The 26,255-nt window shown below is 36.4% G+C and overlaps 1 protein-coding gene across 5 annotated transcripts in view; it reads left to right on the top strand.

Annotated features, from left to right (window-relative positions):
* The window catches only part of CHID1 (chitinase domain containing 1), a 101,704-nt gene that overhangs the window by 32,154 nt on the left and 43,295 nt on the right, over nucleotides 1-26,255 (top strand). For all 5 annotated transcript variants that reach the window (XM_032691989.1, XM_032691987.1, XM_032691988.1 and 2 more), the window contains 2 exons: nucleotides 6,315-6,416; nucleotides 7,652-7,807. In XM_032691989.1, coding sequence (XP_032547880.1) covers nucleotides 6,315-6,416; nucleotides 7,652-7,807 — 258 coding nt within the window. The remainder of the gene's footprint in view (nucleotides 1-6,314; nucleotides 6,417-7,651; nucleotides 7,808-26,255) is intronic.

The following is a 26,255-nucleotide window of genomic DNA, read 5'->3' on the forward strand; positions in this document are numbered from 1 at the left end:
TGTGTGGAAATGGGAGAGTGTTCTATGAGTAGAACCAGACTGGAAGAGTGTATGTGAGCAGAGGTGATTGCACTGGTTTTATGGAACTACCTTTCAGTTTTATTTTTATTTCTCTTTTAAGAGGAATAAGATAATCATACAGAGATTGTTTAAAAAAAAAGTGTGGGGGGAAAGAAATTTATACTAACTTGGAATTTTTGTTATTTTTTTCTCCTGAAATGGACTGACCTCAAGATTGTGGTTCAATGGACTAACGTTTTTGGTACTAGAATGCACAGTCGCTGATTTATCATATTGATCTGGGTTTGTAGGGCACAAGGTCAGCTACTGTGTTTGGATCATCCTTCATCTCTTGCATCATTTTGTCCTTAGAATGGAAATAGAGAAAAAGAATTCTGTATTACAAATGCTGGTAAAGATATTTGAATAGTAAGCATGTGTACTTTCTGAACATTCATCTCTGCAAAGGCCTTGATCTGTTGTCTGCAAGGATGTGTTCGCTGAGGGCGAGAGGTCAGAGATGGAGAACATACTTTGTTTTTTAAAATCTCCAATCAACTGCATGGAATTCATCCTCTCCTATGTAGTAAATTTCTTTTCATCTGTCTGAGAGTCTCTCTCTTTTGGTTAAACATTCAGTATGGTCACATTCTTTTTTTGACAGCAGGGATTAGATCTGTAATTACTGTTCATGGCTTTGAACAGCGGTATTATGTCAAGATCCTGTTGTTGACTTGCCTGCTTCATACAATGTTATTGTAAAAATATTTTAATTCTATTTTTAGCCTGATTTCTGAGGTAACAAGGTGTCTGTAAGCTTTCTCTCTCACATTTTTCATCTCTCTACTAAAGCTTTTTTGGCATTTAACCAGTTTCAAACCAAATTGACATAAGCATAGAGTATTAATCATCAGATCCTTGTCACTAAAAGAAAATAGACAGCTGGACAGATGAAGATAACATATCATTTTTTTTCCCAAGACCCAGCTGTAAGAGGGCACTGTAGATGAGACGTCTATAAGACATCAGAAAATCTAGTTGCAAAACATCCATGGAAACCAGGATTCATATGGAACTGTTTTTTAAGTATTGACGGTGGAGAATTCCTTCAGTGAGCTGTCATCTTAAGAGTTTTGAAAAACCTAAAATGAGAAAGGGTAATTACAAAACTGTAGAGAATTTTTTCTGAGATGAGAATGGTTTCAGATTTAGCTTGTTTATGCATTTGATTACTTCATTATCAATGCCTATAATTGTATGATGAACAGGGTAGACATTTTAGCTCTTTCTCCTGTTTGCTGTAGAACAGACTTCATGCAGAAAGAAACAGTGAATTTTTATTCAGTGATTGTGCATTAACTGAATTCAGTGCTCTGTTCATAAAATAGATTAGCATTATACTATAATGCTTCTATCTGCAACGAGCTGTGAAAACCAATAATATCTGATGGTGAAGAAAGATGGGAGAAGATTTGCAAACAGTTGCTTTACAGAAAATTATACATGACAAGAAAATTAAGTCATTACTGAGAGGCTGACTTCTGAAATAGAATCATAGCAGAAACAGAAAATCAATCAGTTTTCCATTATGAAGGCTATTCAAAGATGTGAGGATACAGGAAACTTCTTTTTAATAAGGGAAGGAGAAGGTGAGGTAACCCAACAAGAATGCAGTTCAAACTTGCAGGGAATATCAGTCAGTTACACCACCTTTTTTTTTACTTTATTTGGAGAGTAATTGTAGTGAGACAAGAAGTAGCTGAGAATGTAGATTCATTTGAAAGTAAATGAAAGCGTCTTGCGTTGTTGAAGTATTTTTCCAGTCTTTCAATATGAAAGACTGAAAGGTCAAAACCTTACAGAAATACTTATCAGTCAAGCATTAATAGGAATTTTGGTACATATGACTGTACAGAATTTGGAAGATTCAGGTAATAGACATTCTAGGCTATGAAGCAAACTCCCCTGCAGTTATTTTAGAGGTGAAAAGATAGAATGGTCAAAAGAGATTTTGGAATTCTAAACTAAGAAATACCAATGAAAATAGGTGATTTCTTCTTCTAAGTCTGTGTTGTTGTCCCAGTAATAGAGTTTTTTTATATACATATGCAGTGTGCCATTGGAAAATGCTGACAAATTCTCAAGAATACGTGCAAATAAGATTTATGCTCTCAGGGGGATAGTTATTCTGTGAGTTCTGCTGGGTTGCCATTACTCTCTTACTGAGGAGGAGAAGTTGTAAAGATCACATTGCATTCCTGAGGTTTCTTATAGGAAGATGGTTTCTGTGAATGTTGTGTAAGGAAATTTCTTTATCACAGACTTAGAACCCTGTACTGAAATTAGACTATGAAGTGTATGATGAATTTTTGGATCATGAATTGTCCATCAGAAAGAAAAGTAGGCTGAGTGATACCTCGAGTCTTAACACTTCCTAGCTTTGCATTTTCTTTTCACCAGAGTATTTATCATTGCTAGAGAAACTCTCTTTCCTGGAAACATGGAGAGCATAATGGGTAAGGAAGACATAATAATACAATATAATGCATGGTTGTATAGGTTGAGACATAATACTGCACTGCCACATTGAAACTGCCTTGAATGGAGCCAAAAACTCCAGTGCTTTTTCAGTAATAGCACAAACCAAACCTGTAACTATGAGAAGTTGCCTGAGCAAGTTTAAGGCCTATTTAATAGCAAAAGAAAACCAAGCATCTCAGAATTAAAAAGAAAAAAAAAATGGTTCTGGTTTGTAGTGTAAGGCAAGGGTTTTCAGCAATTCCAGAAAATTGGTCTTATCCTTTTCTTATCCCTATTGTGTGTTTCTTCTGGGGGACACACTGAGGAGCGGGTTTGGTTATAGATTCAGTTTATATAGTTCAGTTTTTCTGTTGATTACGGTTCACGTTCATGTATTTTGTTGAATCCAAGTTACTGAAAAGAACCCCACGGTGCCCTGCACTATGTCCAAACCAGGGGCCTCGATCCCCTGGGTGCCTTCGGTCCCATCACTCGTGTGGCCTCCCTGACCCCACGCTCCATGGAACGGAGCTGCCCGGGGATCGTGTCCCGGCACCAGGACACCTCCAGGGCCTGGAGCTCTGGGGCCGTGGACTCTGCCACCTGGGGCATCCCTCCTCCATCATCATCCTTCTCCCAGCTGTGGAGGAATTTCAGGATCTTGGGGGAAGGGTTTGGATCTGGTTTTGCAGAGGAGCTGAAAGGAGCCCTGGGGTGCTCAAGAGTACTCCGGTGGGAGTTTTAAGAACAGATTTACAGAGCAAACTCAGTTGTTATTTTTTCCTCTCCTTCCACAGTGTCTCTTAAATCTTCTTGACAGAGTTTTAAAATGAAACATGCCGTGCTAAAAAACAATCTCAACTGAGAGCGGAGTCTGTCCCAGTTTAGAAGACGGGAAATATTCAGAGGTCACAGGACCAAGCCTGCCAGAGTTCAAGATGTGTTTCAACAATACTCTCAGGCATGTGGTGTGACTCTTGGGGTGTCCTGAGCAGGGCTTGGAGTTGGACTCAATGATTCTTGTGGATCCCTTCCAACTGAGCATATTCGATGATTCTGTGTATATTGTACAGAGCTAATAAATGACAATGATGAAATTTCTGCCACTTCACTGAATATTTTGGAAATGGTATTCAGGGTTTAAAAGAATGACAGGCTTTTGACTTAGATATGGGAAATATTATTTTCATGGACTTCACATATTCTGTGCCAACTCTCTTGAATTTCTTTGTGCTGGGTTTCTCAACAAAGTAGTCAGTAGAACATACCTGCTCTTGAGCTAAGTTTACAATTAAATATCAGAATGATTGGAAAGCCTCAAATTTTAAGCATAATAGCTGTTGAAAAATATTTAGGTTTTATCTTTGAGTGCCAGTTTTCTTGACTCAGAACAATTCTAAAGGCACAGTGGACAGTTTCCCAAAGTGCTTGACTATAGCAGAATTGACTGGTGGTACTCACCATTGAAATGGTGAGTGGTGCTTGCTTTTTTATGAAGAGTGGTGGTATTTTAACACTATACATGAATGGACAAAGCATATTCATTGCTGCTGGGTTTGTTCCAAGTTGGAAATTTATGCCCTTGCCGCTTAGATGGCTTTCCTATGTCATGGAAGTAGTTGAGTTACAAGATTGCTTTGGAGAAAATTATGACAATATCCATTTTAACCTGTGTGTTTCTTCTTAAGTTACACATGCGAATTTCAATTAAGTAGTACCTAGCTTAAACTATAAAGCAATCCAACTTGCCCTAATACCTAATACACATTATAATTACTTTTTATGCTTTTCCCCTCATGAGTAATCACAATCAATTTAATGAAAATGTGTTTTGCTGGAGTTTGCACTGGGGAATTGCTTTGCCTACAGACATCCAAGTTGCCATGACATTGTTTCAAAGATTTGTTTGATTTTTTTTTTTTTTCTAATTCTTGTAGAACAACTGTAGTTTGCAATTACATTAAATGACAGGCAGATAACTATACAAAAACCCAATAGGTTCCAGAAGTGAGGATTTGGTTTGATTTTTTAAAATCCTGGAAGGAAAGGAATGGGATTGCTCCTTCACAGGACCAGTATATCACAGTTTCTGACAATTTGAGACTTCCACAACACCACTATGCTTCATACAGATTACAACTGCGTAATCCAGGGTATGTTTGGTAGGGTTCATTGACCTGTCTTGCACATATCATTCATGCTTTGCTCTCTTGTAACACAACAGGCCCCACTTTGTAACCTGTATTTTGTTCACCTCTTTTCCAGTGCAATGGAACAAAAAGTGTCCTTGTAAACTGATAAATGAACACTGTTATGCTCTGGTGATCCACTCAGCACATATTGTTGGATGTAGAATTTGCAAACTGATCCAAAAGGGATAAGGGTCAAAATATGTGATTTTTCTGTTTATTACTTGCATCTGTCACTGAGCATCTCTTTAGTTTTTACATTTAAGATGGAATATGAGTGGTTTAAAAGTGTACCTTGTCTAGACAGGGATTGCCTACTAATTTCTAGAGCAAGTGTTGGTTTCTGATATTATTGAGAAGGTCTGGATTCTTCAGTCTCTCTGCTCTACTCTCTAGAGGAATCTTGTGCAATCCTGTAAGTCTGCCTCTTGTATAGCAGAGATGCATTACAGACTTTGTACCTGTTAAACAACCTTTTTTTCACTTTTTCTTTTCTTTTATAATGTCCCCCTATAAACTCTGCTCTCCTGGATTATTTAGGACAATATGCTACTTATCTACCTATTTGTTTTATGTTAACATGCTTCAGAGCCCTCTGGCTGAGGACGTGGTTCTCCTGGCAGCAGCTTTTCCTTTTTAGTTCAGTCCCATCTTTGCAATGTGATTAAGGCTGGCTTATGTTCCCTGCTGTGCTATTTGTGCTACTGGTTTGAAGTTACAAATTCTCTTTGAAACAGATTCAGTGTTTTCAGGCAACTTGTGTGAATTAATTGTTTCCAGCTTGAATGGTTGAAGGAAGCCAGTATGAGTCCAAAACTGACAAAATATACACTCTCTTACCCATGAAGCTAAGGTAGATAATAATCCAGTGCTATATTTTGTAAATCAAGGGTAGGCAAAAAGAAAGTTGGAAGTATTTAATACTTCCATATTTCATACAAAAATTTGCTGAAGGCATTACTAGACTTTTGTCTAGAGAAGGTCACAGAATGGATTTCTTCCTCCCCTCCCTTTCCCCTCTACAAAGAAAGAAAAGGATCTGTTTTTGTTTAAAGAAAACAGGTTTGTATAGTCTTTCTTAAGTACAGCATAAACAGAAATTATTGTTCTTTTTGAGATTAATAAAAAATTTATCTTTGCTTTATGTTTTTCTCTCAAAAGCTGAACCCATCCATTTATTTAAGTATGCCTCAGAGAACTTAGTTTTGTAAGTGTCAAAACCAGTTTGACAGACCAAGCAATTAAAGGTTTTGTAAAAACTTTTAGAGTTCAATTGATTGCTGCCTAGAGCAATTTGATTAGTCCATAGCCTTTATAATCAGTGTTGTAGCCATGCTAGAAATGCTTATTTGGTAAGTATGCTGTGGCAGTATGATTATTCTCACTGGCAACCTACCTAGCATGAAATTTATTTTTTTTCTTATTTTTTTTCTTAGACATTTATTATAAGAATGGCACTGAAATATCTTTTTTTTGTTTTGCGACCTCAGAATGAAAGATTTTTCTTATGTGATCAAATTGTATGAAACCCAAAGGAGAGAGTAAGCCAGGTTATTGTAGTAATTTATCTCTTCCTCTTGTTTCTGTTTTGCTTTGTTTTGGAAGGACTAACCAGCCGGGAATGTTCACAAAGAAGGAATTCGATCAGTTGGCCTCAGCAGTAGACAGCTTCAGTCTCATGACATATGACTATTCAGCACCACATCGGTAAGGCTCCATCTAACATTTGAAAGATTGTTGAAGGAACTGTTAAGTCATTATTAAATCTACAGTATGAGTTAATTTTTTCTAGTAGAGTGGACAGTGTGTTTTGACTGTACCACATACTAAAGTTCTAGATTAGTAGTTGGGGTAGGTGACTTGTGAACAAGACTCAGTACATTTTTAACAGCAATGTATTTTTGGCGTTTGGATATTGTGGAAGACTTTCTACTCGAGCTAAAAAGTTGTCCTTTTAAAAAGATAGCCTGACACTTATTCTTTTCCAAGCCAGGTTCTTTTGTTTTGAGTTAATTTAGCACAGTTCTGCAGGATAGGTACACGAATAATCTACAACATATCATTGTTGAACAAATTAGCTTTAAAGCACAATTGATAGTTTATCTGCCTTTAAACATGAACATGATTTCCAGCAACATTCCTCTGCTGTATTAGCATATTGGGTTTTAATGGCACAGATATTATGAAGGCTTTGAGGCAGATAATTAGTAGGGAGTAGATGTTGATGTTTGTAAGTCTATACTTCTCCTTTTATCATGTTAGTGAGTGCCTTTTATCATGTTAGAGAGTGTTTGAGGGAAAACCTGGTCTCCTCTCCAAAGAGATAGAAATGAAATGAGTGCGATATTCTGTTAGATATATAACAATTCAATTACTCTGTGTATTAAGGCTATACTCTTTTTCTTAATGTAGCTTTTTGTTAAGTTATTGCCTTTTTAGGTTTTTTTCCATAAGTAAGTGTTAAACTATCATTGAAACCTGTCTTGCTTACCAGTCATAATTATACAGTTCTTTCTGTAAGTAAATAGCGGATTTTGTCCCAGTATGTTTTGCTAGTTGGCAGTAAAAACATTGAGGATGAGAATGGTATTGGAAAACAACTGAAATCATACAGAGTTTTGAATTATAGTGTAGGCATTGTGCAAGGCCCTGTGACAGGGAAAATGTGCTGGGGGGAAACCTCTTCTTACTCACTGTAAGTTTTATGCCCTTGAAACTTGGAATTGAATGACAAAGTCAAGAGTGGGGCAAGCATGTTTTGTGCCTCAGCACTTCAAGCCACTGAAGAATGTACATTTAACCTTCTTAGGATTGTAGGCTCATCTTTGCTGATTTTTGTGTGCCATAATTTGGTTTTTTACAATTGCACAAGTCAAAAGAGAAGGCTGAGAGTGAATATGTACTACTTCTGACAACCTGTTTGATTTTTGCTAACTTGACAGACCTGGTCCAAATTCCCCCCTTCCCTGGGTACGAGCCTGTGTTCAAGTACTGGATCCTGATTCAAAATGGAGGAATAAAATACTTCTAGGGCTGAATTTCTATGGCATGGACTATTCTGCTTTGGGACCCTCTGGGGAGCCAATCCTTGGTAGCAGGTATGACTTCTCTGGATAGTAAGTACTTATGTATAATATATTTTCTCACCAAACTTAGAAATTCACAAGTATTCTTGTTTAGAAATATGGCTTTGTTAGCAACATAGAAATGGCAAAAGTGACAAATCTGCACCTGAAATAGTAGCTCACTGGTTAAAGTAAGACCTGTAACTTCTCTTCACTGTACAGAAATGCAGATAGATCGCACAGTTATCCTGTCAGAACTCCTGTGGAAAAATGATTCGTGTAGTTTTCCCTCTTTCCTCTATCCATGTTTGTACATGCAGGTTGCCATCTTTGTGTTAAAATGTTCTGCAGTATTTTCTTATGCTCTGTATCATTTTGGGGATTCATGCAGTTGTCCTAAGGATTTTTTTCTCTCAACTCCCGAAGTTGTTACCTGTTACTTTGAAATTTGGTGCTGCTTTCAGACAGCAACGTGCCATCAAGTTTCTTTTCAGTAGAAAAACCTGCAAGAAGCGCACCTGGAGAAAAAAATCTATAACAAGATAAAGGGAAATATTCCAAAGCTAGCTTAAAATTTTATATTGATTCTCAGAGGAGAATGGTTTTAGTTTTGGGTAATAACCACCTGTAATAACAGCGAGCTTTGTAGAAATACAGTCAAGATATAGTACATCAAGCCAGAAGAAAAATGAATTTGGCAGGAAAATCAGGTTTGTTCAGCAATTTGTTACTATATTTTGAAATAGAACCAAGCCAAGTGGTAACAAACCTAAAGCACACAAGGTGACTGTTCTCACTTTCAGGGGTTACTAAGTTCATTACTGCACAATATTTAAATATAATAACAGACTGTTTTATAGACATTGAAATACTATCTGAGGTGGATTGTGTAAGGCAGGGCTCTGAATTTTTACATCCATGCCTTCAGTTACACAAACACACACTCATCATTGTGCTTGCCTCTGCTTTCTTCCTTCTTCTCCTTGGCTCTTTATTAGGGATATAATACTCTAGACACAGATTTCTGCCAGTACTGAATTGTGTTTGAATCTGACTGAATAACAGAAAAGGGGAAAACAAAGCCATTGTCTGTAGCAAAAGGTATATAGAGAGTATTTCAGAATGGTTTCTGTAAAGTTAGTTGTAGTGATTAGGCAGAAGAAATACTCAATAGTGAAAGCATTGTTGATTTACAGACCTAATTATGCAAGCTCAGCAAAATTATGTAGCTTCACTGTAATATTTAGTTCCTTTTGCAAGTAGGAGTATAGCACTATCTAGCAGAGTAAAAGGTTCTTGCTTGTTTTTCTGAACTGCAACTTGTGAAATGAAGTTTCCACTTGAAAAAACACTGAGCACTAGGGTGGCATCTACTTTTACTTTTCATAGATTCTCCTTTCATAGTATTAATTTCATATAGCATTAATTCATGTTGCTTTTTAATTAATGACAAAAATAGCCTAACTAAGACTCACGTATGATTACTCTAACTTTTACTGAAAGAGGCTACATTTACCTGCAAGTAGGACACTGGTACACAGTGTGGTACAATATGTTTTATACAGAGAATAGTCCTGTTAACATATTCTTCATTGACAGATCATATGATTGTAGTTTTTCAGTTATCTACCAGGTGCAAGGCTCTGGACAAAGTCTTTAAGAGACTTTGAGTTTGTAGATAAAACACACTCATTTTCAATTTGCTGCCTTACCCACCAGTCAATGGTTAAGTTTATTTTTCCAGAAATATACTTTTGAGCATGCACAGTTATGGATTGTATATGTCACGTGTAATGATGTAATAGTAAAATAGATTCAAGGTAAACAGCTTCAAAATAGGCCAAGCTTCTGACATAGAGAAAATGGGGGGGGGAAAGTTTTTTATGTAAAATAAGCTTTCTGCCACTTAATTGGTATCAGGTGGTTTGTAAGGAAGTCCTTTGGCCTGCCAGAAGTTTTGAAGATTGATTCATGACTCCTTTAAGGCACCCTCCATATATTGTAGTGATAGTGACGTTAAGCTAAAGTACTGGTATTGAAATTAATTCAAAATGTGTTCAGTTAAATGCAGTATGGTATCAACTTTGTTGTAGATTTCTGCTTAAGTTTTTGCATCTGAAATTTATTACTTGTACAAGTACCCAACAAGTCAGTGCTCCTTGACACACTGTAAGGTGCACACTGTTTTGTTGAAGCGTATTCATGGGAGTCTGATCCTCTTTAAGAACAAAGATGGAAAACTGCAAGATTCAGTGGCAAACTGTATATTCTCAAGTTGTTTTATGTCAATGTATTATGCACTTAAATTGATTATTAGTAAAGCATATACATAGGATTGCACGCAGAATGCAGAAACCTTTGCTGGTCTCGTGGTTTTGTTTTTCTTTAGGATAGGAATTAGGTGATGGAAAGAGGCTCTGAACATAGGTAGATTTCATTCACTGCATATTTTTTCAGTCCAGAAATTCATAAAATAACTTACAGTAGAATCCCTGTTTGCATAAAATATTATTTGGCAGTGTTTTTTATTGCAGAATGTAATCTAAAGGTAGAAGTACTTGAAAAGATATACAACCTTTCTGTGTAATATCCTGTTTCCTTCATACACATCATAAGAAGTAATAGGTGTATACCTATATACTTGCATGTATATATATCTGTATCTCAGGATTAAATGAAATGAAAACAATTTTTCTCTTACAGCACAAGATACACAAGATAGTTTGTCCTTGGTTTTTACTGGAGGAACTACAATTTCTGTAACTGCAGTAACAATGTGTTTGTCTTACAGCTCAGTGACAACTATGGCTTGTTGATACAATGAGTCAGTCTCAGAGATTATAGCACATTCTGGTGCTGTAATTAACCAAGTGCCATTTTGGGTTATGTGGAGGGAAGCTACATTCAAGTATATTTCGTTGGGACATAATTTGTATGAAATCTTAAGCTGGAAATAAAGTTTTTGTGTCTGTGATTCCCAAATCATCTCTAGTGCTTCTGGCACTGTTTTCTGCCCCCTGGCTGTCAAGAATCAGGTGTCTGAATTGCTAAGATGCAGTCATTATAACTTTCCACTGTATTGAAATCTGAACATAACCATCTGGTGCTGCTGACTTGCTGTTCTAATGATCAGCTGGTTCCAACCTGTCCTCTATTGATATACCTGACAGTATTTTCCTGTTCACCTCAAAAGTGTATGTCTTGGGTAAATAATTCTTCAGTATATCCTGAAGCTTAAGAAATTGTTTAGTCTTTCTGAGGAATCTTTGCCTTTGAGTCCTTTTTAGAGACCTGTAGTAGGTCAGCAAGCCCCTCAATCTCACGAGCTCTTACTTCCAGTGTACATTTTTCGCCTTTAGCTGTCTGCTCTACAGAATCTCTCTTAATCATTGGGACATTATATATCAGTTGCAGTTTTGTTTTATATTCTCACGGGAGAATTAGACAACAGTAGGGGATTAGACAACAGTGTAGTGGTGTTTTTCATTCCACACCATCTAAAATCTATATCCGTTATGACCTGGACCAAAGGGGAAATGACAGACTTCATTGCCAGCTGTGAATTAAAAGAAATGTAAATCAAAAGCTGTCATATGGCAGTGGTGTTGCTTACCTTTAATAAATCAACCTTCTTTATTGAGCACATCACTGTAAGTTTAATGTATTATTATTATTGAATGTATTATTTAAGTAAAGTATTATTTAATGTATTATTTTGTCACTTTTTTTGGTATAGTGTTGAAAGAGGGAAGATGCATCTCTAATGTTTCACCTGACTGTATATAACTTTTGAGTATATTCTGCATTCAATCTACTTTTGTTCCAGCCTTAGCTATTGAAAATAGTTATGTGAATAATTCCATTATTTTGAAACAGTACTGTGTATGCTTACATTTTATTTAAAGTAATCTGAATAGGGATTTTTATGTTAATTTTAAACATTTAAGAAGATTGATATAATAAATTGCCGGATGAAGCAAGGGAGAAACTAATTTGACAATGCATTGTGCTATTCAGAGATAGAAAATAAGATGACTTGCAAGCAATATGAGGATATAGAGTTCTACCGAGAATTTTATTGGCTGCCTGCCATTTTGTAAATAGCAGGTAATAAAAAGTGGTACTTAGAAACAGTTAGAGGTGAACTTTTTCTCTGAATTATCATGGCAGTGTCTTTATTAGCAGCAATTTAAGAATATTTGGGCCAAATGTGACTCATGATTTTGTCTTACAGCAGGTAGCAAAAAAACTACTACCAGGAACACTTTTACTCTTCAAGCAGCAAGGGTTTTGCAACATTTCTCTTCATGCAGTAATTCTCCCAGGATTTCCATTACTTCCCTGTATGCCAGGATTCTGTCTCCTGATTTAATCCATTTTTCTCATTGGTTATATAATGTTGGGGAGATACTAGTATTTCAAATCAACTGATTGGCCAATTAGCTCTGTAGGACTGAATGCCTTGACCTGTTGACCAGCTCTCCTCTTCATTTAAGAAACTGTTAAGCTCTTTCTTCTTAAATTGTACTGCTGAGTTATATGGTAAAATCATGGCAGTGATGGGGGGAAGTTACAATTGGACCTGAAATCAGAAGTTATTTCTGTATTACAAATGTCTAAATATTTCAGGAGTGTTTCAAAAGGTTTATTCTAATAAATTCCCTCTGGGGTATTCTGTTATGTGTGGCTTGCATGGTATATCTGTCCCTCCATCCCTTTAGGAATGGAAGGTGAGTGTGAGCTGTTAGCTGAAAGTGTAAGACTTGTTAATTCACGTAAGTTGGATAGAACACCTTATGAAGTAAATTTATGGTCATATTTCAGCTTATCCAAGTTGTAAATATGATGATAAATACAAAAGCTATTTTAATTGTTTTTAATGTAAAACATATTCCTTATTTCTTTTGAAATGAGGAAAAGGTGGCTTTTGTGTATTAAGCAAATGATTGGTTCTGAAGTTCAGTTGTACAATGACATATTGGCTATGGGGGAGTGTGTATATCTCAGTGCATCTGCTTTAGAAATGTGCTCTTCTCTGTGTCTCAGGACCTTTTTCTGATAGTAAATTTGCTGGAGGCAATATTTAGGCGGTTAAATGTTGACAAAATAATAAGGATAAAGTTCTTTACTGTCTCGTTGTACTCTAACCATTTTAGAAGATAGCATGATGAAATTAGTAAAATTACTTCTGTGGTTTAAAACAAAGAGAAGAACCAGAAACCTTTACCGTAAATTAATTTACTTGTGTTCCTAGATTTGTATGTGGGTGTCTGCACTCAGTGTAGAGTGAAAGACACTCATGCCTTTGGTAGCCTTTTTGGGCTTGTGAGATCACCAGTAGTACGCTTAAAACCACTACTAGCTCTGACTGAATCTCTTCAAGTATGTGATGATTATCAAAGAACATAGAACAGATAACACTATATATGTGTCCAGATCACTCCACTATGAATCTCTTAACTCCCATTGCCCCATCCTCTCTCATGCCCTGTGCTGAAAAGATAATGATTCATTTTTGCTTGGTGTTGGCTGTCCCTCACAAGGTACTCATTGTGTTCAGTTCCATTGCAAATCAATTGGAGATGTGCGTTAAGAGCTTCCTGAAAATGCATGGTGTCTTTATGTAAGTTAGCCTAGAGCTGGTGAAGTGCACTGTGCTGACTTGTTGGACCATATGCATTATAGATTCCTCTGGGAAGCTTCTGATTCTGAAGGCATGAAGTCCTCTTTTGGAGCCAAAAAACAGCAGCCTGGGTAAAGCCTGCCCTGGGACCTAGAAGCCAGTGATGGATGCATAGGCTAAAGTCTTAGCTTCAGACAGCTGGATATATTTTCTCTTATTTCTAAACAAGGAGAGTTTTTGACCTTTTCTTGAGGGGAGAAAAAAAAAAAAAAGAAACAAGAAACTGGAATTTTAGACTGATTGTCTATTCTCTTACTACAAAAGTGACAGTAATGAGATCATTTGTATTTTGTTGAAAGAGGGGCATTGTTTGATGTTATGCTTGGTTTTTTTTTTTACAGACAAGCTTTTATTTCAAGAGCAAGTAGCTTGGAGTTTTTCTAATCTTAAACTGATCTTGCAATCCTTATTATCTAATTTTAACATTAGTTTGTTCAGTGAATTGAATTGCCATGATTATTGGGGAAGCAGTCAGATTTAAAATCAAGATAGGGTTTTTGAAACTGATCTGAATATCATCAGCATGGTTTTAAAAGTTGGAATGAACTTTCTTGGTAATTCAAATGTCATTTCATTTTGTTGAATTTAGAGGAAGACAACTATATACTCCTTCACTTGCTAAAGAGCACAGCTTCCAAAGCAAACTCTGAAACATAAAGTAATTCCTGCTAAAGCATAGTTTTTTGTGCCTCTTCTTTTTTTTTTGTTTGTTTGTTTTTTGTTTGTTTTGTTTTGTTTGTTTTGTTTTGTTTTGTTTGAACTGTAAGTTTGATATAGGCAGAATCACACAATCCAGATGCCTCCTTTCATTTTGACACAGTGCTTTTAAACAGTACAAATAATAATAATAAAAAAGGTAAAGTTACATAGATTATTCTTCACATAAGGCAATGGTAAAATGTCTGTAAAAATATTTTTACATTTCTCAAGGATTTTTTGGGGGGCATAGTTGTTTCAGAAGGCAAGAATAAATGTGCATGTTTCTTGCAATTCTAGAGAAAAGTAGCAATTACAGCAGCAAAGTGTGCAGAGTCATCTAATTACCAATGGAAGGACTCAATAACTGAGGGAACAGCCAGTGTGGAAATATGTAAGATTTAGGAATAGGCTTGAAGCGATACTTGCAGGAAGTAGTAATGGGGCATATAGCTATATAGTCTTTGAAGTAATAGAACTCCAAGTATGTTCCACAACATTAACAGCTTTTGATTTGTGCAAACAGCTTGTTTACCCTTGGAATTACATGGCAGATGATTGAATACGGTTTCTGGTGATAACATTCAGTATTGGTACAAGGTCCAATAAATTTTTCCTTTATGATTTTATGAGATATTTCAGTATATTAGTAATGCCAGCAAGCAGAGTGGAGTTTTTTCACCCTGAATTGATTCATGTCTCTGTTAGGAGAATGGATCTAGAAATGCTGAGTAATAAATTAGAGCTAAAGTAAGTTTTGAATTTTGTGCTCTAGAACTAGGAGAGTTGCATTTCAGAATTTTACTGAAATGCAATGTTGTTCATGGCTAAAATGCAAATCAAGGCAGACTCTCATGCTTCATCTACTTTTAGGAAAAAATACAGTATTATGAAAATTATTACAAATTAGTTATTTGGAAACTCAATGAAATTTACAAGATTATGCCCAAAATATATCTATATATCCTAAATAGTTACCCGTTTCTTATATTTTTTATGTGTGGCATTTCATTGTATAAACTAAATTTCGGGTTTGTTACAGTATTTTAGAAATAAACTGCCTTTGAAAAAAGTAAAAATATCTCCATATACTACATCTTTTTAAACCTTTTGAAAATAGCTTCTGCCTTTTGTTATTTACCTGTCCTGAAGGTTTGAGAGGAAAAAGAAAATTCCTCTAGAATAGTATTTTGTGTGAAGTGCAAGGTAGCTGTATTGCCAGGCTCAGAGCAGGTACATTCACCTTCCTGTTTGTGAGTGAGGATATTGATTGGGCAAGAGGGCTAAATAGGAGCCTGTAAGTTCTGTGATCCAGCTTGTATAAGACTGGGGATAGTCCTACTACCAACCTTAAATAGAGGATGGGGGTGTAGTTGGCAGATGGTACTTGCCATTTTGAATATAAATTCATTTACTACAATGGTTAAAACCTAGAGGAAGTCATCTTATCTTTAGGGTCTCCTTGTATTTACCAAATTTAGAGACGTTAGTAGTGTACAAGATAATTTTCTTCCTGTTAGTGAAAGCAAATGTCTGTGAGCCCTAGTAACTTAGGAAAATAAGATGTTTCCAACTGAGAAGTAGTTATGGGTTAGAGGTCTGTGCATAATACACTGATCACTTGGAGCCATAAACCAAGAAAGGTAAAAGTCAATGAAGCTGTCACCTTTCATATTCTTGCACTGCTTTGAATATGTTTTAATGGATATATGTGTAGTTACGTTTCACTAGATTCTACATTTTATAGTAATGAGACACTAGACAGTTTGAGAAAACAATATAGAAGTGGAATATATTTTAGTATTGACAGCAGAAATTGTCAAGATTGCTTTTGGGAATAATAATCTATAGAATTGGTCCTAGGTTTTAGCATTTGTGGATTATAAGTGTATGGAGACAAATCAATGAGACATGCCTCTTTAGGGAGACCTTTATGTACCAAACCTGGGAAACCAATATGGTCATTGCAAACTATCATTGCTGAGCCCTCATTACCCAGTGAATACATGAAGAAAGATTTATGGGGAGCGTCGTGTCTCTGCAGTTAATTCTGAGTTATAAATATGATGTGAGGGTCTCATATTACCTTGATCGCTGCTTACTTACAAATTAAAAGTCTGGTTTCTTTGGATTTTTGACCTTTCTTTTTTTGGACAACATGTCTTAGCTGAGTCTAGGCATTCTTAAGTGTTTAGTTTATCTTCGTTTTGTTTCTGTACTTGAGTTTGCATATTGAAAGACTCATGAAAAATTCTCTTTTTGTTGATGTGTGTACCTTTGGGAACATGAATTAGAAGACATGGGAATGGGTAGAATAGTAAAAGATGAATTTAGGACAAATTGTTTGTCATTTGTAATTTCTCTTACAGTTGACCCTGAAAAACAATCTTATAAGCATCTGTATGTGTAAGGTGGATATCATGTTGCAAAGGTTTAAATCTTAAGTGTCTGTGTCTCTGTGAGCCTTACTTGAAGATGCCAGTTATAAGATTTTTAGAACTATGAGTCAATGAGGGCAACAGACACAGTGCTGCTATTTAAAGGCATAGCCAAGTACGGCAGTATCTGTGGGATACTTTTTCTGATTTAGAAACAATTATATTCAAGAGTATTTTAGCTTTTTTTTTTTTATTCTTCCTCACAAATGTGATCACGAAAGAAAACTGATCAATCTGGTGATGGAAACTGTCCACTAAAACAAGTTTTGTCTTAAGATCAGTTTAAATTTGAGTCAGGAGAAACTAAGGTGCTTGCTAAATATAAAGTAAATTTAGTCTGTCCCCAGATTAAAAAAAAAAAAAAAAGCCCTGTTCCACTGATGGTAGTATGTCAAGCTTACAGAGAGCTCCACCAATACATTTCAATCAGAGCTGAAAACCTCTTTCAAAAAATGAAGAGTTTTCATCTTGCTTCTTACCCCTAGAGTGTTCCTTGAGAAAATCCGTAATAAGAATATTAAGAATAAGATGTGCCTGGAACCCTGTAGTTGACTGGCAGCATTTATTCAGCAAATGTATTAAGAATAATTGAAAATCTGTGGGTTTCTAAAGCAGAAATCTGATACTGAATCATGAGCTTGCCTTAAAGTAATCCACTGTTAATTTGCAAAGAAACCATTTGCCATTGGTCTTTTGTGAAATGGTCGTTTTCAAGCTGCATAATGAAGGACTGATAGCATCCATTAGTATGTACAGGAATGTCTTCCAAGATACATAGTATTTTATTAGAATCTGTTTTATAGTACTGTGAGAAAGAGATGTTTAAATACGAGTGGATTAGGAACATAAAATCTTCAAGTGCATTAGTGGATAGATTTAAGCAGTAGGGAGTCTGTGGCAACAGGTGAAACAAATTGTTCTGAAGAATTCCTCAGTAATCTCGTACTTGAACAGGAAAAGAATTGATTTCTTTTAGGTGCAGTAAGGAAGAGTAAACGTCTTCAAAAATAGTAGTTTTAGAGCATGGAAAAAATTACATGGAGCCATTTATTTCAAATGACATTAATGTGCATATTTTCACATGTGCTGTTCAGAATTACATTCTAAATAGTTTTTTTTTCTATTCACTTTCTCTAAATTCACTGCAGTTAGTTACTAGAATTCCCTTAGCAATGGACACAATTTATGATCACCCCTTCTGTTCTACTGCATGTTGACAGCTTCTTATTTGAAATTAGAGTGTTTCTGTTCGCATGGATTTGATGAGAAGTCCTTGGAATTGTGGCGCTGTTATTTATATACATTCTGTGTAGAAAATCCACTGAAGCAGTCAAATGTAATTCACTCTGATACCTATGGAGGGTTTAAAATGTTAAGAATGAGTTATTTCCAAAACTGTTTTTCCTGCCTCCTTAGTATCCAAATTCCAAAATGTGCTCCCAGACCACTAGAGTAGTATTAGCTAATCTAGGTCATATTTTCTGCTTGCTTGTTTATGTTTTGACCACTGTTATAAATATTTCTTGGATTCTGACATTGAATAATCTGCTATTTAAATGTTTCTTTTTCTCCCTGCATGAGTTTTGAAATCTCTGCAGTTAAAGTATTTGGGCAGCTTTGATTTCTTGGGTATCTGAATTTTAGTAATAGAATGTTTCTTGAGCTGAATTTTTTTTTATAAGATGCTGATAAATACAATAAAACTCTTTCTTCACAGGATAATGATTTTATTCCAGAGCTTATTTTCACATTAAAGTTTCAACTTGGAATCTTTGATTTGAATGTTATTAGAAATGAGAAACACATTTTAACATTTATCTATTTTACCATATTTTACACATAAAGCCTGCATCCATTGAAAAACTATTTGTTCATGAAAATGAGTCCTCAGCTGGCACAAAATCAGACGTAAAGACAAGAAGAGTGATGGGGGAAGAGAAGGCTTTTGACATTAACCTTCCCTCATTTATATAAATACATGATTTGAAAAATGCTGGTATATGTATTTATTCAGTACTATAATGTCAGTTTTAAAGCTGATTTTTTTTTCATAGTCTAATTGTATTCTCTAGTAGCCAGTTGTAGCTAAGCTGAACTAGCAATATTTGCAGAAATATAGGAAAAATCCTTGCAGAAATAATTTTGAGTCATGTTTGGTAAAAAAAGAGTTTCTATGCTTCTACATAAGTACTGGGCCCTGAAGAAAGAAAGAAAAACCATACAATTGTGGCATAAGTGATAGAATGATTTATTTATTTACTGCAAAATGCTCAAATACTGACTTTAACTTCTTTATAAAGCTCTCATTTGTATGTGGAGCAATGATTCTGTTTATGTAATCTTTCCTAGCTGTTAAAGTCTGGAGCATCTTGCCATTTAGTACAGTTATCTTTTTAAGGATGCATAAAACCCAGGTGGTTGCAGTTATTGGGATATTGGGCATGAGGTATGTTGTGGATAACCATGTTATAATGCTCTGGTGCACTGGCACTAAATGTCTTCATTTTTTCCCCTGTTTTCTTTAGTTTTTTGCCATTTTAATAGTTGTAATGTAGTGACTACTTTTCTGTAGTCATGTCTCCAAGTTTAATATAATAATAAAACAATTATGATTAATAGAATCCTTATCTGGAATTATTGTTCCACTATTTAAAAAAAAAAGGAATGGCATCAGATTTGTCCTGAAAGAACCATCAATTTGAAGGAATGCATTTGAGACCTTTGACCAGAACTTTCCAATCCATGGCCTGAAGCTATGCTTTTAACTGGATGACCTGCCTTGCCTTTTCCACCTCCTTTGGGCAGTTTCTATTTCTGTTTAAATACAGCTTTAATTATTCCAAGTCAAAGCTGTCCTTTAAATAACCTGACCTTGGGACAGAGGCTTCCCACCTTCAGAATGTTCTTTACTGGAACTGTCAGACTGAGGCCCACAGTCTTCCACCACTGATTACTGCCAACATGGTATCTGAGGAGAACAGTGCTGTGCAAATGTTTTCTTTTCCTTTGTTGGTATTTTTGTTAAATCAGTATTTCCAGTCAATATGCTAACTATGATAACTGACAGTGCTGTGTCAGGGGGGAGCAAAGCCTCCCATGCCCTCCAAAGGAAGCTGTTGTATGAGACTAGAACTGTTCTAGAGCTTGGAAAGCAAATGATAGGAAAACATATTCCAAAGAGACATCTGTGGAGAGAGACCCTTGTTCCTTTTGCTAGCAAGATAAAAAAATCAAGGTTATGTTTATAAAGGGAAAGGAAAGGAATATAATGGTGAAAAGGCAGAATTTTTAATAGATCTATACCTGCTCTTTTTTATTTTCTTTCTCAGTGCTGTTGACTTCACTGTGAAACCTTAGCAGTTTATTTAACCTCTTCTTTATTTGAACTATTAGAAAAGCAAACATATTTGTGTTCTACTTCTAGGAGTAATGCTGCTAGAGCATTTTGAACTTTGAACCTGAGCATTTGAACTTTGGCAAATACTGAGATTTTTAGTACAGATTAAGCAACTTGGCATTAATTTCAATATGCAGCTTGTGCTTTTGTAGAGCAATCTGAAATTGAAAAAATACCACTTAAAACACCTGTGGTGCATTGTTTGGAGTAATGGTGAAAATAGGTAATGCAAAATTCAAGAACACTCTGCAGTAATAGGATAATAAATATTTTGTTGTTGGCTGAAAACCTTAACTGGGCTATGCTTCTGTCTCACTTTCGTGGGTTTGAGGAGTTAGAAGGAATATCTGATCTTTTCACCAAAAGCAAAGATGTGTTTTACCTTACCCAATAATAGCTTTTAATAATTTCCAGTTTCTTGAATTACTTTAATTACATACATTTAGTCAGTTATTTAATGAGTTCTCTCCATTATCTCTAGTTTTTTTTGATTCCTGATTCTTCTGATTTCTCTTAAAGGCTCTTCCTATAAATGTCACTTCCTGCCTTGTATTCTGCAGCTTCAAACTCTTACTAATTTTTTATACTTAGCCATAAACTAAGGCAATCTTCGTGAATGAAGTCACTTTGCCTTTTCCCTCCAGACAATTTGTCTGGGGGATAGATTTTTGACAGAGAGGAAAAATGGCAAATATAGAATCTGTTAAACAAGCAAAGCCTCCACTAGGATTGCTGTAAAGTTGGGGGAAAAAGCTAATGCACTCTCATGGGAAGTAAACTGAACTTTTGCTTCTTAAACATGCTTCACACTAACACTGGTTCAGGTGCATAATTTTTATCATGCGAGTGGCAGTGCAAGAATCATCTCATGAAATGATCCAGAGAACTCAGCCTTTCTCCAGCCCTCCAGTGGATAGCAATTCTGTTCTCTTCTCTTTATGGTTACCAGAGCTACTGGGAGAGAATAAATAAAAGGAAATCATAGAATATTCTGCCTTTTTTGATAGCCTGTTGAAAGGGAGATTTTTTGACCATTTTTACATCCTTTAAAAGAATGAAATAAATTTAGAGTTTGGCAAGTTACTTTATTGTAGGGGGTTTTTTGCCTTTTTTTTCTTTTTGCTTATTTTTAAGAATAATCCCAAAATATTGTGCAACAAGGGATCTTGCTTCAGATTTTGAAAATGTGTTTTTGAAAATGGTGGCATTTGATACTTTCCCTTCCTTCCTGATATTAGTTGGCAGCATTTTCCTCTATTATAGCTAAACAAAGAAGGTCATTTTATAGTGTTCTCTCTGTAATAGAAGGTTGTCTGAGGACTATGTGTTCAAGGATTGTCTAGAGATGTTGTAATATTTTCACCTACTTTGAAATTACTTTGATGAGATTCCGAGTAGGTATTTTTATCTTATTGTAAGTATTATTATCTTACTGTACAGAGCAAAAGTTTTGAATGCTGTCTATCCAAGAAAGAATAATCTTTGTCAGAGAAGGATACATAGTACTATCTTGTAGCAGTCCTGGAGGACCATTTTAATGGATTTCTTTTGTGTGGGAAACAAATGACAGCCCAATAACAGTACCAGTGGTGTAAATCTCATTAGAAGTTGTCTTATTTAGGCTTGCTATTTTCTGTGTGATTTTTAAGCTATTTATTCAAAATCTTTAATACTTCTACTACATATTTTTAATTTGTATGTTAACCTCATGGAACATTTGCCATACCCAGGCATGTTCTCTCACTGTGATAAAGCATAGTTTAAAAAATGATTCAGTTCATAATTCCAATTTCTACATACTTTACAAACTTTGACACCTTGAAATGAAAAGTTCTCAAATAAGAATGCTTCAAGTGGGTATTGAGTGTGTTGCTTTCAGAGTGACTTAAACCTTCTCCCAGTGTTGCAGTACCAAAAAGGGACATTCCTAGTGCCCGAGTTGGAATTTACCTAATCCAAATAAGGAAACAGGGTTTCCAAACAAAATGAATTAGATTAACATCTGAAATTCAAGTCAAGATCTGGTCTGGGGGAAGAGAAGCATGTTAATCCTAAAATAAATTAGAAATATAAATAAAATATTGACAATATTGCAGGACTTTTGATCATCCTGACCTGCTTGTGTTGAAAAAGAGCTCTATCTTAGGCAGGAACAAACTTAAAAGGAAGCTAAGCAGGGAAGGATGAGGGAAGGACACTAATTCACAATTGCATAGAAACACTGCAACATTTGAAAAGCGCTGAGACTGGCTGAAGAACTTGCATAAAATGTATTTATTTGTTTACTCATATGGTAAATGGCACTGTTAAATTGTAGAACTGTGCTTTCAGTTGCTAGGAAATGTAAAATGTATAAAGACAAAATCCAAGTATTCATTAGAGTAGTCTGAAAAAAAAAAGCTGTTTTGAGGACAGGGCTGAAGTAAATTATGCATGGAGATGCTGAGTGATTTTTTAACTAGCAATGAAAAATAGTAACTCTTTATGAGAGCTTGAAGTTTCACTGAGCTCTGTTTGCTTTTGAGCTGCTTATGCATGTTACATATATGCTAGTGTTCAAATACTATACTGTCTCTGTTGATCAACGTGTTCACGCAGTTGTTCTCTACAGTGCCTTTTGCATATATGAACTACTTCAAATTTGGCAAAGACTGATCTCTCAAAGATAAGCAAACTTATCTGAATATAGATGGCTTGGCAGAGCTAAGTTAGGGTTGTGAAGAGAGCAAGCTTCCCTACCATAAGCTGGTTGCTGGTTGCCAGAGAATCCATGTAAAGCTCAAGGCGTAGGAAACTTCACTGGTTTTGGAACTAAGGGTCTCCTGTCTACTGTGAACTGTGTACTTAGTTGGTCTAGAGTAACTTATGCCTATGCATTTCTCACTGTGATTCCTTGGATGTGGATTGCAGGGAATATTGCAACAGCTTTTTGATGGGTAGACTTAGCTGGTGGGGTGCTTTCTCCTTGACCATAGATAATTTAGGACCAAAAAAGGTATTCGTGTCACATTCAAATGTCAGGTAGACAAAGGAGTTGTCAGTGAAGAATGGTACTTAGCTATGATACATAATTTCTATTTATCAAAGATACTGTTGTCAGAGCACTAAGGCTATTGATATAATAGATCGTTTTCTGGGAAACAGGTAAAAAGTAGCATTGTGTTTGTCTCAGGCTACTGTATTCACCCTTCTTTTTTCTTTTTTCCTTCTTCCTTTCGAAACTGTTTGACAGATGCTAAGGTTAATGAATTTTAATTTTAATTTGGCCTTTTCCTTGGGTTGCTGTCAGTTCCTTCTTTACCACAGAGACCTTTCTTTCCAACTCACTTCATGTTTCAGTGAGAAGTAGAGCGTCTGATGGAAACTTCTTCATGAATAAGTGAACCCAGCTGGAACACAGCCAAACACTGTCAGAACTGGCTCCTTGAATCCCAGTCTTGTGTTTGACCATGGTTTGAGAGATTAGATTCATTAACCTCTCATTAGAAACATGTCAATGCTAAAATCCCACAGTATGCTAGATTCAGCCTATTAGAAATCCCAAAAGGCCAGTTAACATTAAAGAATTAACATTTCTTATTCCAGAAGTTAATAGTAGATTCCTTATTTGGCTCCATTTCATTTCACTGATATGGTAACTTCTTAGGTACTTTTCCCTTTAGAATTAGCAGAAATGTTGTTAATTCAAAAATAACTGTTTGATAGAAAAAGCTTTTATCATGGTAGAAATTGCAGTATAAAAATGTTTATTTCATTGTAACATTTTCTACATATGTGTATGGAGAGCGCTGCCTGTATAGAACATGATGTACTTTTTACCTATAAATATAATAACACTTTCAAGAGTTATCTCTGTACCAGTGATAACTTAGAGCTTGCTATTTATAGGATATTAAATCCTATTTGAAAAGGTCTAAATGCATCCAGATATTAAAGCACTATGTTTAATTTCAGAGTTCAGAGTCTAAGGTAAAAAGAAACATAATTTCCATTGTCTTTTGACCTAAGGAGCTTTTTTCTCTAATGAGAATAAGCACTGCAAAATAATTTGAGTAAGATGGAATTCATTCTGCATCAGTCATATTGCATAGCTTCTGCTCAAGCTTGATGTGAATGCCTGTTAAAATCTATAAAACAAGAAGTAAATGACCCTTTACTAGCAATACATTTTTGTGTGTATTCAGCTGCTACTGTGAGCAAAAAAAGAAATTTCCATTTCATGTGGCTATTATAAGAAGCATGAAATAATGCTTTTGAATCGCTTAATGTCATTGTTTGAAATGGAAAACAGTATTTTCAAAGACATTGCACTTTGTTATTCAGAGCTACGCTTATCAGCCACCATTATTAGGACATTTGGCTGCTATTTCAAAGTACAAGAGTGGAACACAGGGTCATTAGTAGGGAAATGAGAAAGAGTTAGACTGGCAAAACCGTACTTTGCTCTCCCTGAGACAGAAACAGGAACAGCCACCAGAAAAAACACAAGATCGAGGGGATCCTCTATTCTCACCCTGCCATGCAGAAGGCAGTAACTTAAAGGAAAAGAGTAAATGGAGATAAGTATGTGCTTGGAGCAGCCAGCAAACCCCCTCTTTGCCCACCTTGCGTTCCCAGGTGTTTCTATGGGGCAGTTATGATGTGTAAGGTAAGGCAATGGATGAGGTGGATAATGGGCCAGCTACACAAGAGGTATTGCCAAGGTTGAAAAGGACTACTCCCTGTCTGATGACCATCTCCACAAGGAAGAAAAAGATGGGGGGTGGTGGTAGATAACTCCCTTCTGCCAGGAGCCAAATATACCAGACAGACCCTTCTCTTAGGGAAGTCTTCTGCCTCCCTGGGGCCTGGGTTAAGAACATCAGTAGGAAACTTAGTCTAGTACAGCCCTTGGACTATTACCCATTATTGCTCTTCCATGTGGGTGACAGTGAAGCTGCAACACATTGTCCAAGGACATCAAAAGAGATGTCAGGGCCTTGGGATGGTTGGTAAGGGAATTCAGAGCCCGGTTGTGGGCAGCAATATTGGAATAAACGGATGGATCCAGTCTGTTAATACATAGCTCCGTGGGTGGTGTGACTGACAAAATTTTGGGTTTTTCTGGTCATGGGATAGGCTACATTGCACCAGGCCTCCTGGTGTCAGATGGGATTCACCTTTGTCAAAGGGAAAGAGGGTCTTTGCTCATGAGCTGGTGGGGCTGATTGACAGAGCTTTAAACCAGATTTGAAGTGAGAGGGGGACAAGTTGTGGGATGACATGCCAGGTTTAGAGGCATGGAGTGCTAGTAAGGGCCCTCAGCCTGCTGCATTGCACTGTGCTGGGTACATTGGAGCACACTTGAAGTCTTAGAGAGGAGCCAATGGCTCCTGAGATAATAGGAGCCAACTGGGAAACACCAGTGAAATACCTCAGAGGCGTGTTCCTCTAAAAAGATGACATGTCCAACAGCCCTGGTGAAGTGCATCTGCTCCAATGCACTCAGCATGGGCAACAAACAGGAGGAGGTGAAAGAACGATCTACTTGCTGTTACTGGAAGTTGATGGGATGAATCCCATGACTGGAGTGTGGCTATTGATGGCTACAGGCTGTTCCTAAGTATGAACAAGGAAGGAGAGAGAGCAGGGTTGTCCTGTACCTCAAGAAATGGTCAGAGTGTGAAGAGCTGGCTCTGAGGAAGATCATGGAACGGATCCCTCTAGAAGCTGTGTTAAGGCACATGGAGGACAGGGAGCTGATATGGGACAGACAGCGCGGCTTCACCCAGGGCAAGTCCTGCCTGACCAACCTAGTGGCCTTCTGTGATGGAGTGACTACACTGGTGGATAAGAAAACAGGTATGAATGTCCTCTATCTGGAGTTCTGTGATGCCTTTGATACGATCCCCCACACAACCTTCTCTCTAAGTTGGAGAGAGATGGATGAGCTGGTGAGCAGATAAAGAATTGGCTGGATGATCTCATCCAGAGAGTAATGGTCAATGGCTCAATACCCAGATGGAGTTCAGTATGAAAATTCCAGCCAGGAATTCAGTTTGTTTTACAGATTTAGTCAGGCATCACACTTACTGTTTCTGCAGTGGAAGGTTGTACCTGTTTCGACAAAGGAAGTATGAAAATACTTCTCGCCTGCTTTGATTGTTGAGACACATTTGTGTTTTATTGTGCACAACCTGTTCAGTGGTTTGGTGTTTGTAGTGAGGGTCTTTTTTCGGGTTTGTTATGGTTTGGTTTTTTCTTAAGGGTACCTGTACTCTTATTCTT

Source organism: Chiroxiphia lanceolata, chromosome 6 (genome assembly GCF_009829145.1).
Source record: "Chiroxiphia lanceolata isolate bChiLan1 chromosome 6, bChiLan1.pri, whole genome shotgun sequence".
NCBI classification, from domain to species: domain Eukaryota; kingdom Metazoa; phylum Chordata; class Aves; order Passeriformes; family Pipridae; genus Chiroxiphia; species Chiroxiphia lanceolata.